Source organism: Bos indicus, chromosome X, assembly GCF_029378745.1.
Source record: "Bos indicus isolate NIAB-ARS_2022 breed Sahiwal x Tharparkar chromosome X, NIAB-ARS_B.indTharparkar_mat_pri_1.0, whole genome shotgun sequence".
Lineage (NCBI taxonomy): Eukaryota > Metazoa > Chordata > Mammalia > Artiodactyla > Bovidae > Bos > Bos indicus.
In genome coordinates this window covers 24,300,920-24,316,376 of record NC_091789.1, presented here as the reverse complement: position 1 = coordinate 24,316,376, position 15,457 = coordinate 24,300,920, and the positions used below count along the sequence as shown (strand labels likewise).

Genomic DNA, 15,457 nt, shown 5'->3' with positions numbered 1-15,457 from the left:
CTGAGGGATCTAGACTGAGGAAAGCACATACGAAACTGCTTACTGGCTAGCTTTCTCTCTCCCCTTTTGATTCTCCCTCTTCTCCTCCTGGTCACCTCTATCTCCCTCCTCCCTCTTCTTTTCTCCATGTAACTCTGTGTACCTCTCCAGGTGTCCCTCACTGTGGAAAAGTTTTCATCATAAATCTAGCTGTCTTCCCATCTGCACTGTATAGACGGAGAAGTCTTGAGGCTACTGTAAGAATAAGACTGAAAACCAGAGGCAGAAGGCTTAAGTCCAAATCCTGAGAACACCATAGAACTCCTGACTCCAGGAAACTTTAATCAATAGGTGCTCATCAAATGCCTCCATACCTACACTGAAACCAAGCACTACCCAAGGGCCAACAAGTTCCAAAGCAACACATACCATGCAAATTCTCCAGCAAAACAGGAACACAGCCTTGAGCTTCAATATACAGGCTGCCCAAAGTCAAACCAAGCCCACTGACATCTCAAAACTCATTACCATACACTCTTGCACTCCAGAGAGAAGAAATCCAGCTCCATCCACCAGAACACTGACACAAGTTTCCCTAACCAGGAAACCTTGACAAGCCAACCATCCAACCCCATCCACAGGGAAGAACCTCCACAATAAAGATGAAACACAAACCGCCAGAATACAGAAAGGCCACCCCAAACCAGGCAATATAAGCAAGATGAAAAGGCAGAGAAATACCCAGCAGGTAAAGGAACAAGATAAATGCCCATCAAGCCAAACAAAAGAGGAAGAGATAGGGAATCTACCTGATAAAGAATTCCGAATAATGATAGTGAAAATGATCCAAAATCTTGAAAACAAAATGGATTTACAGATAAATAACCTGGAGACAAAGATCGAGAAGATGCAAGAAAGGTTTAACAAGGACCTAGAAGAAATAAAAAAAGAGTCAATATATAATGAATAATGCAATAAATCAGATCAAAAACATTCTGGAGGGATCAAACAGTAGAATAATGGAGGCCGAAGGTAGGATTAGTGAGGTAGAAGATAGAATGGTAGAAATAAATGAAACAGAGAAAAAAGAATTAAAAGAAATGAGGACTACCTCAGAGACCTCTGGGACAATGTTAAATGCCCCAATATTCAAATCATAGGAGTCCCAGAAGAAGAAGACAAAAAGAAAGACCATGAGAAAATACTTGAGGAGATAATTGTTGAAAACTTCCCTAAAATGGGGAAGGAAATAGTCACCCAAGTCCAAGAAACCCAGAGAGTTCCAAACAGCATAACCCCAAGGCAAGACACTCCAAGACACATATTAATCAAATTAACAATGATCAAACACAAAGAACAAATATTAAAAGCAGCAAGGGAAAAACAACAAATAACACACAAGGGGATTCCCATAAGGATACCAGCTGATCTTTCAATAGTAACTCTTCAGGCCAGAAGGGAATGGTAGGACATACTTAAAGTGAAGAAAGAAAATAACCTACAGCTCAGATTACTGAAACCAGCAAGGATCTCATTCAAATATGAAGGAGAAATCAAAAGCTTTACAGACAAGCAAAAGCTGAGAGAATTCAGCACCACCAAACCAGCTCTCCAACAAATGCTAAAGGATCTTCTCTTGACAGGAAACACAGAAAGGGTGTATAAACTCAAACCCATGGCAACGGGATCATACTTATCAGTAATTACCTTAAAGGTAGGTGGGTTGAATGCCCCAACCAAAAGACAAAGACTAGCTGAATGGATACAAAAACAAGACCCTTATATATGTTGTCTACAAGAGACCCACCTCGAAACAAGGGACCCATACAGACTGAAAGTGAAGGGCTAGAAAAAGATATTCCATGCAAATGGAGACCAAAAGAAAGCAGGAGTAGCAATATTCATTTCAGATAAAATAGACTTTAAAACAGATGCTGTGCAAAGAGACAAAGAAGGACACTACATAATAATTAAAGGATCAACCCAGGAAGAAGATATAACAATTATAAATATATATGCACCCAACATAGAAGCACCGCAATATGTAAGACAAATGCTAATAAGTATGAAAGGGGAAATGAACAATGACACAATAATAGGGGGAGACTTTAATAGCCCAATCACACCTATGGATAGTTCAACTAAACAGAAAATTAACAAAGAAACACAAACTTAAATGGTACAATAGACCAGTTAGACCTAATTGATATCTATAGGATGTTTCACCCCAAAACAATGAATTTCACCTTTTTCTCAAGTGCACACGGAACCTTCTTAAGGATAGATCACATCCTGGGCCATAAATCTGGCCTTGGCATATTCAAAAAAACTGAAATCATTCCAAGCATCTTTTGTGACCACAATGCAGTAAGATTAGATGTCAATTACAGGAGAAAAACTATTAAAAATTCCAACATATGGAGGCTGAAAATACACGCGGCTGAATAACCAACAAATCACAGAAGAAATCAAAAAAGAAATCAAAATATGCATAGAAACGAATGAAAATGAAAACACAACAACCCCAAATCTATGGGACATTGTAAAAGCAGTGCTAAGGGGAAGGTACATAGCAATACAGGCTTATCTCAAGAAACAAGAAAAAAGTCACATAAATAACCTAACTCTACACCTAAAGCAACTAGAAAAGGAAGAAATGAAGAACCCCAGGGTTAGTAGAAGGAAAGAAATCTTTAAAATTAGGGCAGAAATAAATGCAAAAGAAACAAAAGAGACCATAGCAAAACTCAACAAAGCCAAAAGCTGGTTCTTTGAGAAGATAAATAAAATTGACAAACCATTAGCCAGACTCATCAAGAAACAAAGGGAGAAAAACCAAATTAACAAAATTAGACATAAAAATGGAGAGATCACAACAGACAACACAGAAATACAAAGGATCATAAGAAACTATTATGAGCAACTATATTCCAATAAAATGGACAACTTGGAAAAAATGGACAAATTCTTAGAAAAGTACAACTTTCCAAAACTGAACCAGAAAGAAATAGAAACAATCTTAACAGACCCATTAGAAGCATGGAAATTGAAACTGTAATCAGAAATCTTCCAGCAAACAGAAGCCAAGGTCCAGATGGCTTCACAGCTTAATTTGACCAAAAATTTAGAAAGGAGCTAACACCTATCCTACTTAAACTCTTCCAGAAAATTGCAGAGGAAGGTAAACTTCCAAACTCATTCTATGAGGCCACCATCATCCTAACAGGAAAACCTGACAAAGATGCCACACACACAAAAAGAAAACTACAGGCTAATATCACTGGTGAACATAGATGCAAAAATCTTTAATATAATTCCATCAAACAGAATCCAACAACATATTAAAAAGATCATACATCATGACCAAGTGGGCTTTATCCCAGGGATGCAAGGATTCTTCAATATCCACAAATCAATCAATGTAATACACCACATTAACAAACTGAAAGATAAAAACCATATGATTGTCTCAATAGATGCAGAGAAAGCCTTTGACAAAATTCAACATCCATTTATGACAAAAAAAACCCTCCAGAAAGCAGGAATAGAAGGAACATACCTCAACATAATAAAAGCTATATATGACAAACCCACAGCAAACATTATCCTCAATGGTGAAAAACTGAAAGCATTTCTCCTAAAGTCAGGAACAAGACAAGGGTGCCCACTCTCACTACTACTATTCAACATAGTTTTGGAAGTTTTGGCCACGGCAATCAAAGCAGAAAAAGAAATAAAAGGAATCCAGATTGCAAAAGAAGAAGTAAAACTCTCACTATTTGCAGATGACATGATCCTCTACATAGAAAACCCGAAAGACTCCACCAGAAAAATATTAGACCTAATCAATGAATACAGTAAAGTTGCAAGATATAAAATCAACACACAGAAATCCCTTGCATTCCTGTACACTAACAATGAGAAAACAGAAAGTGAAATTAAGGAAACAATTCCATTCACCATTGCAACGAAAAGAATAAAATACTTAGGAATATATCTACCTAAAGAAACAAAAGACCTATATATAGAAAATGATAAAACACTGGTGACAGAAATCAAAGATGACACAAATAGATGGAGAAATATACCATGTTCATGGATCAGAAGATTCAATATTGTGAAAATGAGTATACTACCCAAAGTAGTCTATAGGTTCAATGCAAATCCCATCAAGCTACCAACGGTATTCTTTACAGAGCTAGGACAAATACTTTCACAATTTGTATGGAAATACAAAAAACCTTGAATAGCCAAAGCAATTTTGAGAAAGAAGAATGGAACTGGAAGAATCAACCTGCCTGACATCAGGCCCTACTACAAAGCCACAGTCATCAACACAGTATGGCACTGGCACAAAGACAGAAATATAGATCAACGGAACAAAATAGAAAGCCCAGAGATAAATCCACACATCTATGGACACCTTATCTTTGACAAAGGAGGCATGAATATACAATGGAGAAAAGACAGTCTCTCTAACAAGTGGTGCTGGGAAAACTGGTCAACAACTTGTAAAAGAATGAAACTAGAACACTTTCTAACACCATACACAAGAATAAAGTCAAAATGGATTAAAGATCTAAACATAAGACCAGAAACTATAAAACTCCTAGAGGAAAACATCGGAGAAGGCAATGGCACCCCACTCCAGTATTCTTGCCTGGAAAATCCCATGGACAGAGGAGCCTGGTAGGCTGCAGTCCGTGGGGTCGCTAAGAGTCGGATATGACTGAGTGACTTCCCTTTCACTTTTCACTTTCACGCATTGGAGAAGGAACTGGCAACTCACTCCAGTGTTCTTACCTGGAGAATCCCAGGGATGGGGGAGTCTGGTGGGCTTCCATCTATGGGGTCTCACAGAGTCAGACACGACTGAAGCGACTTAGCAGCAGTAGCAGTAGCAGAGGAAAACATAGGCAAAACACTCTCTGACATAAATCACAGCAGGATCCTCTAGGACCCACCTCCCAGAATATTGGAAATAAAAGCAAAAATAAAGAAATAGGACCTAATTAATATTAAAAGCTTCTGCACAACAAAAGAAACTATAAGCAAGGTGAAAAGACAGCCTTCAGAATGGGAGAAAATAATAGCAAATGGAGCAACTGACAAAGAATTAATCTCAAAAATATACAAGCAACTCCTGCAGCTCAATTCCATAAAAATAAACGACCCAATCAAAAAATGGGCCAAAGAACTAAACAGACATTTCTCCAAAGAAGACATACAGATGGCTAACAAATACATGAAAAAGTGCTCAACATCACTCATTATCAGAGAAATGCAAATCAAAACCACAATGAGGTACCATTTCACACCAGTCAGAATGGCTGCTATCCAAAAGTCTACAAGCAATAAATGCTTGAGAGGGTGTGGAGAAAAGGGAACACTTTTGCACTGTTGGTGGGAATGCAAACTAGTACAGCCACTATGGAGAACAGTGTGGAGATTCCTTAAAAAACTGGAAATAGAACTGCCATACGACCCAGCAATCCCACTGCTGGGCATACACACCAAGGAAACCGAATTGAAAGAAACACATGTACCCCAATGTTTGTTGCAGCACTGTTTATAATAGCCAGAACATGGAAGCAACCTAGATGTCCATCAGCAGAGGAATGGATAAGAAAGCTGTGGTACATATATACAATGGAGTATTACTCGGCCATTAAAAAGAATGTATTTGAATCAGTTCTATTGAGGTGGATGAAACTGGAACCTATATACAGAGTGAGGTAAGCCAGACAGAAAAACACCAATCAGATCAGATCAGATCAGTCACTCAGTCGTGTCTGACTCTTTGCGACCCCATGAATTGCAGCACGCCAGGCCTCCCTGTCCATCACCAACTCCCGGAGTTCACTGAGACTCATGTCCATTGAGTCAGTGATGCCATCCAGCCATCTTATCCTCTGTCGTCCCCTTCTCCTCTTGCCCCCAATCCCTCCCAGAATCAGAGTCTTTTCCAATGAGTCAACTTTTTGCATGAGGTGGCCAAAGTACTGGAGTTTCAGCTTTAGCATCATTCCTTCCAAAGAAATTCCAGGGCTGAACTCCTTCAGAATGGACTGGTTGGATCTCCTTGCAGTCCAAGGGGCTCTCAAGAGTCTTCTCCAACACCACAGTTCAAAAGCATCAATTCTTTGGCACTCAGCCTTCTTCACAGTCCAACTCTCACATCCATACATGACCACAGGAAAAACCATAGCCTTGACTAGATGAACCTGTGTTGGCAAAGTAATGTCTCTGCTTTTTAATATGCTATCTAGGTTGGTCATAACTTTCCTTCCAAGGAGCAAGCATCTTTTAATTTCATGGCTGCAGTCACCATCTGCAGTGAATTTGGAGCCAAGAAAAATAAAGTCTGACACTGTTTCCACTGTTTCCCCACCTATTTCCCATGAAGTGATGGGACCGGATGCCATGATCTTCGTTTTCTGAATGTTGAGTTTTAAGCCAACTTTTTCACTCTTCACTTTCACCTTCATCAAAAGGCTTTTAGTTCCTCTTCACTTTCTGCCATAAGGGTGGTGTCATCTGCATATCTGAGGTTATTGATATTTCTCCTGGCAGTCTTGATTCCAACTTGTGTTTCTTCCACTCCAGTGTTTCTCATGATGTATTCTGCATATAAGTTAAATAAACAGGGTGACAGTATACAGCCTTGACGTACTCCTTTTCCTATTTGGAACCAGTCTGTTGTTCCATGTCCACTTCTAACTCTTGCTTCCGGATCTGCAAACAAATTTCTCAAGAGGCAAATTAGGTGGTCTGGTATTCCCATCTCTTTCAGAATTTTCCACAGTTTATTGTGATCCACACAGCCAAAGGCTTTGGCATAGTCAATAAAGCAGAAATAGATATCTTTCTGGAACTCTCTTGCTTTTTCCATGATCCAGCGGATGTTGGCAATTTGATCTCTGGTTCCTCTGCCTTTTCTAAAACCAGCTTGAACATCTGGAAGTTCACGGTTCACATATTGCTGAAGCCTGGCTTGGAGAATTTTAAGCATTAATTTACTAGAGTTTAGATGAGTGGAATTGTGCGGTAGTTAGAGCATTCTTTGGCATTTCCTTTCTTTGGGATTGGAATGAAAACTGACCTTTTCCAGTTCTGTGGCCATTGCTGAGTTTTTCAAATTTGCTGGCATATTGAGTGCAGCACTTTCACAGCATCATCTCTCAGGATTTGGAATGGCTCAACTGGAATTCCATCACCTCCACTAGTTTTGTTCGTAGTGATGCTTTCTCAGGCCCACTTGACTTCACATTCCAGGATGTCCGGCTCTAGGTCAGTGATCACACCATCGTGATTATCTGGGTCGTGAAGATCTTTTTTGTACAGTTCTTCTGTGTATTCTTGCCATCTCTTCTTAATATCTTCTGCTTCTGTTAGGTCCATACCATTTCTGTCCTTTATTGAGCCCATCTGTTCATCAAATGTTCCTTTGGTATCTCTGATTTTCTTGAAGCAATCTCTAGTCTTTCCCATTCTGTTGTTTTCCTCTATTTCTTTGCATTGATCGCTGAAGAAGGCTTTCTTATCTCTTCTGGCTATTCTTTGGAACTCTGCATTCAGATATTTATATCTTTCCTTTTCTCCTTTGCTTTTCACAGCTATTTGTAAGGCCTCCCCAGACAGCCATTTTGCTTTTTTGCATTTTTTTCCATGGGGATAGTGTTGATCCCTGTCTCCTGTACAATGTCACGAACCTCATTCCATAGCTCATCAGGCACTCTTATCTATCAGACCTAGTCCCTTAAATCTATTTCTCACTTCCACTGTATAATCATAAGGGATTTGATTTAGGTCATACCTGAATGGTCTAGTGGTTTTCCCTACTTTCTTCAATTTAAGTCTGAATTTGGCAGTAAGTTGTTCATGGTCTGAGCCACAGTCAGCTACTAGTCTTGTTTTTGCTGACTGTATATAGCTTCTCCATCTTTGGCTGCAAAGAATATAATCAATCTGATTTCGGTGTTGACCATCTGGTGATGTCCATGTGTAGAGTCTTCTCTTGTGTTGTTGGAAGAGGGTGTTTGCTATGACCAGTGCTTTTTCTTGGCAAAACTCTATTAGTCCTTGCCCTGCTTCATTCCGTATTCCAAGGCTAAATTTGCCTGTTACTTCAGGTGTTTCTTGACTTCCTACTTTTGCATTCCAGTCCCTTATAATGAAAAGGACATCTTTTTTGGGTGTTAGTTCTAAAAGGTGTTGTAGGTCTTCATAGAACTGTTCAACTTCAGCTTCTTCAGCATTACTGGTTGGGGCATAGACTTGGATTACTGTGATATTGAATGGTTTGCCTTGGAAATGAACAGAGATCATTCTATCATTTTTGAGTTTGCATCCAAGTACTGCATTTCAGACTCTGTTGTTGACCATGATGGCTACTCCATTTCTTCTGATGGATTCCTGCCCGCAATAGTAGATATAATGGTCGTCTGAGTTAAATTCACCCATTCCAGTCCATTTCAGTTTGCTGATTCCTAGAATGTCGACATTCACCCTTGTCATTTCTTGTTTGACCACTTCCAATTTGCCTTGATTCATGGACCTGACATTCCAGGTTCCTATGCAATATTGCTCTTTACAGAATCAGACATTGCTTCTATCACCAGTCAGATTCACAACTGGGTATTCTTTTTGCTTTGGCTCCATCCCTTCATTCTTTCTGGAGTTATTTCTCCACTGATCTCCAGTAGAATATTGGGCACCTACTGACCTGGGGAGTTTCTCTTTCAGTATCCTATCATTTTGCTTTTTCATACTGTTCATGGGATTCTCAAAGCAAGAATACTGAAGTGGTTTGCCATTCCCTTCTCCAGTGGACCACATTCTGTCAGATCTCTCCACCATGACCCGTCCATCTTGGGTTGCCCTATGGGCATGGCTTAGTTTCATTGAGTTAGACAAGGCTGTGGTCCTAGTGTGATTAGATTGACTAGTTTTCTGTCAGTATGGTTTCAGTGTGTCTGCCCTCTGATGCCCTCTTGCAACACCTATCGTCTTACTTGGGTTTCTCTTACCTTGGGCGTGGGGTATCTCTTCACGGCTGCTCCAGCAAAGTGCAGCCAATGCTCCTTACCTTGGACGAGGGGTATCTCCTCACCGCCACCCTTTCTGACCTTCAACGTGGGATAGCTCCTCTAGGCCCTCCTGTGCCTGAGCAGCCATGGCCTGGGGTTGGTCCTCCCGCCCACCACCTCTGGCCTCGGGCGTGGGGGCATGGGGTAGCTCTTCCAGCCCGCCCACTGCCCCTGGCCTCGGGCTTAAGGGCGTGGGGTATCTCCTCCCGGCCGCCCCCTCCCCGCCCCCGACCTCGGACGTGGGGTAACTCCTCTTGGCCGCCGACCTTCGGGCACGGGGTCCTCCCGGCTTCTGCCCGTGATCTCGGACATTGGGTAGCTCCTCTCCGCTGCGTTTTAGCGTGCCCGTCGCAGCCACCTGGAATTTAGAAAGATGGTAATGATGACCCTGTATGTGAGACAGCAAAAGAGACACAGATGCACAGAAGAGTCTTTTGGACTCTGTGGCAGAGGGCGAGGGTGGGATGATTTGTGAAAATGGCATTGAAACATGTATATTATCATATGTGAAATGAATCGCCAGTCCAGGTTCGATGCATGATACAGGGTTCCTGGGGCTGGTGCACTGGGATGACCCAGAAGGATGGGATGGGGAGGGAGGTGGGAGGGGGGTCCAGGATGGGGAACACGTGTACCCCCATGGTGTATTCATGTCAATGTATGGCAAAACCAATACAATATTGTAAAGTAATTAGCCTCCAATTAAAATAAATAAATTTATACATTTTAAAAGAAGAAACATGTATATTACCATATGTAAAATAGATGACCAGTGAAAGTTCAATGCATCAAGCAGGGCACTCAAAACCAGTGCTCTGGACAACCGAGAGGGATGGAGTGGGAAAGGAGGTGGGAGGGGGGTTCAGGATGGGAGCGTCACATGTACACCCATGGCTGATTCATGCTGATGTATGGCAAAACGCACCACAATATTATAAAGTAACTATCCTTCAATTAAAATAAATAATTTTTAAATAAATAAATAAATAAAAACCACACACACACACACACACACAAACCCACCTCAAATCAAGGGTCATCTCCTCCAGGACCCCCCACTTTGAAGAGATAGTCCTTTTGCATGATCTTGTGGCACTGTATCCTGTGACATCACTGCCTGCATATGACATTACACACCCTGTGTGCATGCATGCTAAGTCACTTCAGTCGTGTCCAACGCTGTGTGACCCTGTGGACTGCAGCCTGCCAGACTCCTCTGTCCATGGGATTCTCCAGACAGGAATACTGGGGTGGGTTGCCGTGCCCCCCTCCTCCAGGGGATCTTCCCAACCTAGGGATTGAATCCACATCTCTTACATTGGCAGGCGGGTTCTTTACCACTAGCGACGCCTGGAAAGCCCATTATATACACCGTGCTGTGCTGTGCTCTGCTGTGCTGCTGCTTAGTTGCTCAGTCATGTCTGACTCTGCAACTCCACGGACTGCAGCCCGCCAGGCTCCTCTGTCCATGAGGATTCTCCAGGCAAGAATACTGGCATGGGTTTCCATGTCCTCCTCCAGGGGATCTTCCCAACCCAGGGATTGAACCCAGGTCTCCCACATTACAGGTGGATTCTTTAGTGTCTGAGCCTCCTGGGAAGCCCAAGAATACTGGAATGGTTAGCCTATCCCTTCTCCAGGGGATCTTCCTGACCCAGGAATCAAACCTGGTTCTCCTGCATTATAGGCAGATTCTTCACCAGCTGAGCTACCAGAGAAGCCCCATTACATAACCTAGTGATTGGTTATTTACATGTCTGTCTCTCCCTTTAGATTTCCAACTCTTAAAGGCAGGGACTGTGACTGTCTGAATGCTCATGCTTAACACAAAGCTTCCTGTCACATAGATTTCCAGCATGCTTTTGTTGAAGCAATGAATCGTCGTCCATGCTACCTCTCTCTCCTTCATGCCCTATGGCTTGCCCTTCCTCAAGTCCTACCCACATCAAAAGACATCTCCAATACATTAATTACTCTCCATCTTTACAACTCTGCTTCAAGCCACCATCCTCTATCAGGTGGACCTACATAACAGCCTTCTAATTGTCTAAATTACTTTAACCCTAGCAATCTAGTTCCCATACAAGAGTTGATGGGGTGGGGGCGGGGGTTGGGTCTAAATTGGAGAGCTCATCATGTCACTCACTAGCCAGAAAGTCTTTAGTGGTACCCATTAAAAGCAGCTCAATAAAAAGCTTGAGGGACATTAAAAATCTTAATTTTAGTAAGAAAAATTCCTACAAACTTATACCCCAGGATGATTTAACCTCTAAAACACATTAAGAACTACTATAGGGCTGTAAGGTGCCTCCTTAACATTTAATAAAGAAAAATAGTTCTTCAGTATCTAGAGCTAACTCATTTTCTCTGCCTTCTGTGCTTAATAATGCCTCAAACTTTTTGATTTAAATCTGATAGAATATTTGATGTAATGGAGAAATAAAGGATTAAAAGTCTTTTCATAATATTTGTACCCAGGAGCTCATGTGTCACCATGGTGAGATTATGCTGTCAGGATATGACATAGAATGATTATGAAGTCATAGGCCCCTAAAACAAGCTGAGCCATTTTAAATCCAGCAGTTTCCTTGGGAGAGGAAACAGGACAACAAGGTCCTGGACATGAATCTCTTCATTTATGTCCTCCTTTTATCAATTTGGACAAGTAGTTGTTTAGATAGAAATGAAAGCAATGGATCTGCTACTGCAGGTATGTCCCTAACCTTAAAACCTAGAAATTATGATCTATTATGTTAAATGTATTCCAGTACTTAATTAGACAAGCTAGCTGTGTATAAGAAATCTGCTGTTTATTCTACTTTACTATGAGTAGGTATTCGAGAATTTCTAGGACAACACCTGAAAGTTTTACTTCTGTGTAAACATTCCAAACATAGAAACATGAAGAGTACAGCCTTACTGTCCCCTTTCATTCCCCTTCCCCACCCAATCCACCAACCCCTGCCCCTTCCCCTCCAGCCATACCAGAAAATTCTATGTGAATGAATCTAGCATGGTACCTAACACATAGTAGGTTTCAAGAACTGTGTTTTCTTGTCCCATCCCTTTTCCCACCATACACATTCACACACACATCAACACTCCAGTGCATTCACACATTCAAATACCTAGGTAATGGGTTGAACAAGCCATGACGTGGGGTAACCTAGGTAATTATACTGATTAGCCAAAGACAGCTCCCAGATTTGGCTTGTAGACTGTGGCTGGCAGGGGAGGTGATAGAGGGAGGAATTTGGCAGTGGTTATCATGCTTAAAGAAATAATTGATGATGAGATTTGACTTGGATCTGCAGTAACAAACCCCCATCAAAATGGAAGCAAACTTGGTTCCCAAGCACATTTTCTAATGATACATGTTCTTTCATAGTAACTACACATGCTGAATTCAAGCAGACCAAACTGCAGGAATTACGGCGACGTCTACTCATTATTGTAATTGGTACCCTTATCACTGGCTATATGGTCTCGTGTACCTGCTTGCTTCACTATAGCTGTGATAGCGAGGAAGCCCATACAGCAGCCAAGTAAGTCTTACACCTTTGAATAAAAGTACAAGGTTGTGGGGAGGCACGCGTTCTTCACTATACTCTATAACTGTGAGAGCGGGGAAGTCCCCAAAGCAGCAACATTAAGTCTTACACCTTTGAACTAAAAATACAAAGTGGCCGGGTGTAGGGGTGAGGTGAGGAGGTGGGTGTGCATGCGCATGAGGAACTGTACCTGCACACGCATGCGCACTCACACGTAAGCGGGTTCACTGTTGTTTTGTTACTTACCATTAACTTTAGACTTCAGAAGAGCTACCAACATCTTGTGGGCTGGATATGTTCACTTAAATGAAGCTCTTAAATTATCTCAAGTACATTATCAACTTTAGCCAAAACTATCTCCTATTCAGGGTTCACTTGAGCCCCAGGCTGCTAATTTCATTGTAAGTTGAGTCTATGAAAAGAGGGAATGACTATCAAAATAAGACAGAATCAAAATCTTCTCAGGGGAGAAGGAGTTGGGTCTCTGCATTCCAAAGATAGTAACACATTTTGGATAATCTATCATTTTGAGATGTAATAACATGAAAAATTTTCAACTGTGTTCAGTGATTCTAGTCCCTGGCTTTAATATAGGAGGATTAGGCTGGCACTTGATATACCAGGTCTCTAAAAATTTCCCAATCCAAGGACTGGTGACTGAAATATACCACTGTTCTATTCCTTCAGTTTTAGAGTTAGCTTGTGAGGATTAATATGTATGGTTACAAACCTTGATGGTGTAAATATGATAGGAAAACAATGAATTTGGTCTAAGACTTTTTTATGTGACAGGTTGTGACATTTGTGCCTCAGTTGCATATCAACTTGTGGCTTTTTTGTAAAAACTATAATTTCTGGATTAGATAAATTCTCTCTCTCCCTCTCAACAGTAGATTTGAAACAAGTTTGTGTCATTGCGTATATAGACTATATGGTTATCCACTGTGGTTGAAACAGCAAAATTAAGAAAAAGAAAAAGAAAAAGCATTCAACACGAGTTCAAACCTGTAACCTGACTCATAGTTTTCACCACACTCTGATTCTTACTGTGTTCAATTTTCCTGCTAGAGCCACAAAAAGACCACAAGTCTAAATTGACACAATAGCCCATATTTTCTGGTAACAGCAATCTTACTCCTCTGATTTAAATTGTCATATTCCAAATCCTCTGTATTTTCAGGGACAAGAAAGAAGATATCACCATCAAGGCATCCAGGTCATCTAAAATATCATTTACTGACTCCAAGTCACCGACTGCTGGTCTGGGTGATCCAGAAAGACAATCCGTGGTATCCAGAATAGATAAGTCATCTGGGCCCTCAAGTCCACGAAAAGTTCCTTCAAGTGCAGAAAAGTTAGTCAGGCCCTCGAGTCAAAAAAAACCATCCAAGCCATCAGCTCCCAAAAAAGTGTTAGGATCACCCCCCCAGGAAAAGTTGCATAGAACACGCAGTCCAAAAAAGACACATAGGCAGGCTCATGCCCATAAGCCAGTCAGTCAGGTCAGTCCATCCTATCCAGAGAAGGTCATCAAGCCAACTTGGCCACTAAGTCTACAGTGTCGGGCCAAGCCAACCAAAACTCCTCTACCCTATCCAAAGAATCAAAGCTTCCCTGAGCAATCAAGTGTAGATAAACTGACCAAACGCCAGAGATATCTTAAACTAAAATGCCCAGCTAGTGCAGGTAGGGCAGAAATATTATCTAGGCCTCATCCAGTGAAGTTTTGTCGATGCTACAAGGAAAAGTGCCTTGTTTGCAGAGCTGTTTCTGAGCCGTTCATCACTCATGTTTCAGACGCAAATAAAAAGCATGTTCCAGTTCCACTGTTTTCACGCGAATTGAAGCACTTTTACAAGTCGTATAAAAAGAAACAACCCAAATACAACACACTGTATGGCAACATGAGTGACAGTGATATCACAACATACAACAGTGATGGTGAGAGTGACAGGGAGGTGATTATAATGTGCAATATAAAATGCAAGGAAGACATCTATAAAAACTCCCGAAATAATTAAGGGATCAAAAGAAAGACCACCCATGCAGAAGAAGCAAGCTTCTATCAATTATTATATGCTCACCATATTTAAGAACCTGGTAGAGGAAAACTCCACTTGGTATCACTATTGAGATTAGACTTATATCCATCTCGAGGCAATTTACTTGAAAAATAGTAAATAAATGTGTGACATAACAACTGATTTTGTTGTAATTATTATTGTATTTTAGAGGTATAAATCTCTTTGGGAAGTATCTTAGATCTACTTGGGCAAATTCTGGGAGATGGTGAGGGACAGGGAAACCCAGCCTGCTGCAGTCCATGGGGTCGCACAGAGTTGGACACGACTTGATGCCTGAACAACAACAATGTAGATCTGGTCACTTGGATGGGCTTCCCAGCTGGTGCAGTGGTAAAGAATCCACCTGCCAATGGAAGAGATGTGGGTTTGATCCCTGGGTTGGGAAGATCCTTTGGAGGAGGAAATAGCAACCCACTCCAGTAGTCTTGCCTGGGAAATTCCATGGACAGAGGAGACTGAAGGGCTACAGTCGATGGGGTCGAAAAGAGTTGGACACAGGCACACGCTTAAATACGAACCAGTCACACACACACACACACACACAAATATAGAAAGGGATTGCAAGATGGGTACCCTGGGCTCCTCTTCCCCTTGGATTAGCCCTCAATTGAAGTCTCAACCCAACTATCTTTTAAATTTTGACAGAGTGTCCTCACAGTTTAAGACTGTCTTTCTCTGGTGCCCAGTGTGTGGCGGAAATGGTTCTGTGTGCTTGATTCTGGCTGCATTGGGGAAATTCCTGATAGTTATTTCC

The 15,457-nt window shown here is 41.4% G+C and overlaps 1 protein-coding gene across 1 annotated transcript; it reads left to right on the top strand.

Annotated features, from left to right (window-relative positions):
* Nucleotides 1-11,656: 11,656 nt before the first annotated feature.
* LOC139181215 (uncharacterized protein CXorf66 homolog) lies at nucleotides 11,657-14,804 on the top strand. Its single transcript, XM_070784126.1, has 3 exons — nucleotides 11,657-11,778; nucleotides 12,457-12,613; nucleotides 13,800-14,804. Exons 1-3 carry the CDS (start codon nucleotides 11,691-11,693, stop codon nucleotides 14,638-14,640), a joined length of 1,086 nt encoding a protein of 361 aa, XP_070640227.1. The 5' UTR covers nucleotides 11,657-11,690; the 3' UTR covers nucleotides 14,641-14,804.
* The last annotated feature ends 653 nt before the right edge of the window (nucleotides 14,805-15,457 follow it).

Excerpts from the sequence above, each read along its gene's own strand:
- LOC139181215 (XM_070784126.1), top strand. The coding sequence starts at position 11,691 with ATGAATCTCTTCATTTATGTCCTCCTTTTATCAATTTGGACAAGTAGT. Across the intron at positions 11,779-12,456 it reads CAATGGATCTGCTACTGCAG|TAACTACACATGCTGAATTC; the intron begins GTATGTCCCTAA and ends GTTCTTTCATAG. Across the intron at positions 12,614-13,799 it reads GAAGCCCATACAGCAGCCAA|GGACAAGAAAGAAGATATCA; the intron begins GTAAGTCTTACA and ends CTGTATTTTCAG.